Here is a 702-nt window from a genome sequence, read left to right as displayed (position 1 = left end):
GCTTTACCTTCCTCATGTCGTTTTCCAGGTTTTCCTGGGGCACATTCCCGGAGAGCTGGCGCCGGAGCCTAGTGATCTCCCTCTCCTTCGAGTCTTGGTAGTACCTCCACTGCGTCCGCTCCTTCTCCACGGTTTTCAGCTGCTCTTCGTAACTGCTGAGCGACTCTGGGAGGGAGAGGGAGCGAGACAGAGAGGAGATGCTTCAGTGAAACCGAGAGCTTGCTGGCCCGACAGCATCGACGCGGAGCTGCCGCGTTTACACCCTGGCTCCGATCGCTTCCAGACCTGCGTCACGGGGCGAGCTGTAGGACCTAAGCACCCCGCTGACCAGAGCCATGGCAGTACAGGTGGCGAAGCCCCTTGATTTGGACAGTGTGCACAGTCAGCAGGCATATCCATTCCAACGTGTGCCGTACAGGCAGACGGACTGTGAGCCCCTCATTCCTCCTGGAACAGCCCCTCCTGCGCTCCCGGAATTCTGTGTATTGTGTACAGGCGGATGGGGGCCGATCAGTACAGGCAGGTCACTGTGGGCTATCCAGGCAGAGGTCAGATTTGCAGTTTGTCGCGAACAGGCAGATGCGAGAGTTTTAAGATTGGGCAGCACAGACAGGGAGGGGGTTTGTAGCTTGCGTCCAACAGACAGACATTCAGTTTGCAGTGAGTTTTTCAGGCCGACGCGGTGTATGGTGTGCACAGTAG

General features: G+C 57.7%; 1 protein-coding gene across 1 annotated transcript in view; it reads right to left on the bottom strand.

The window, feature by feature from the left end:
- The window catches only part of LOC125488204 (rab GTPase-binding effector protein 2-like), a 9,511-nt gene extending 9,174 nt beyond the window's left edge, over positions 1 to 337 (bottom strand). Inside the window, exons 1-2 of the mRNA XM_048621127.1 lie at positions 286 to 337; positions 8 to 165 (exon numbers count right to left, since the gene is read on the bottom strand). Of these exons, the coding sequence (XP_048477084.1) occupies positions 8 to 165; positions 286 to 337 (210 nt within the window). The remainder of the gene's footprint in view (positions 1 to 7; positions 166 to 285) is intronic.
- Positions 338 to 702: the final 365 nt, after the last annotated feature.

Source organism: Rhincodon typus, unplaced genomic scaffold, assembly GCF_021869965.1.
Source record: "Rhincodon typus isolate 14 unplaced genomic scaffold, sRhiTyp1.1 hic_rhity00000062, whole genome shotgun sequence".
Lineage (NCBI taxonomy): Eukaryota > Metazoa > Chordata > Chondrichthyes > Orectolobiformes > Rhincodontidae > Rhincodon > Rhincodon typus.
This window is presented reverse-complemented; position numbering and strand designations above follow the sequence as displayed.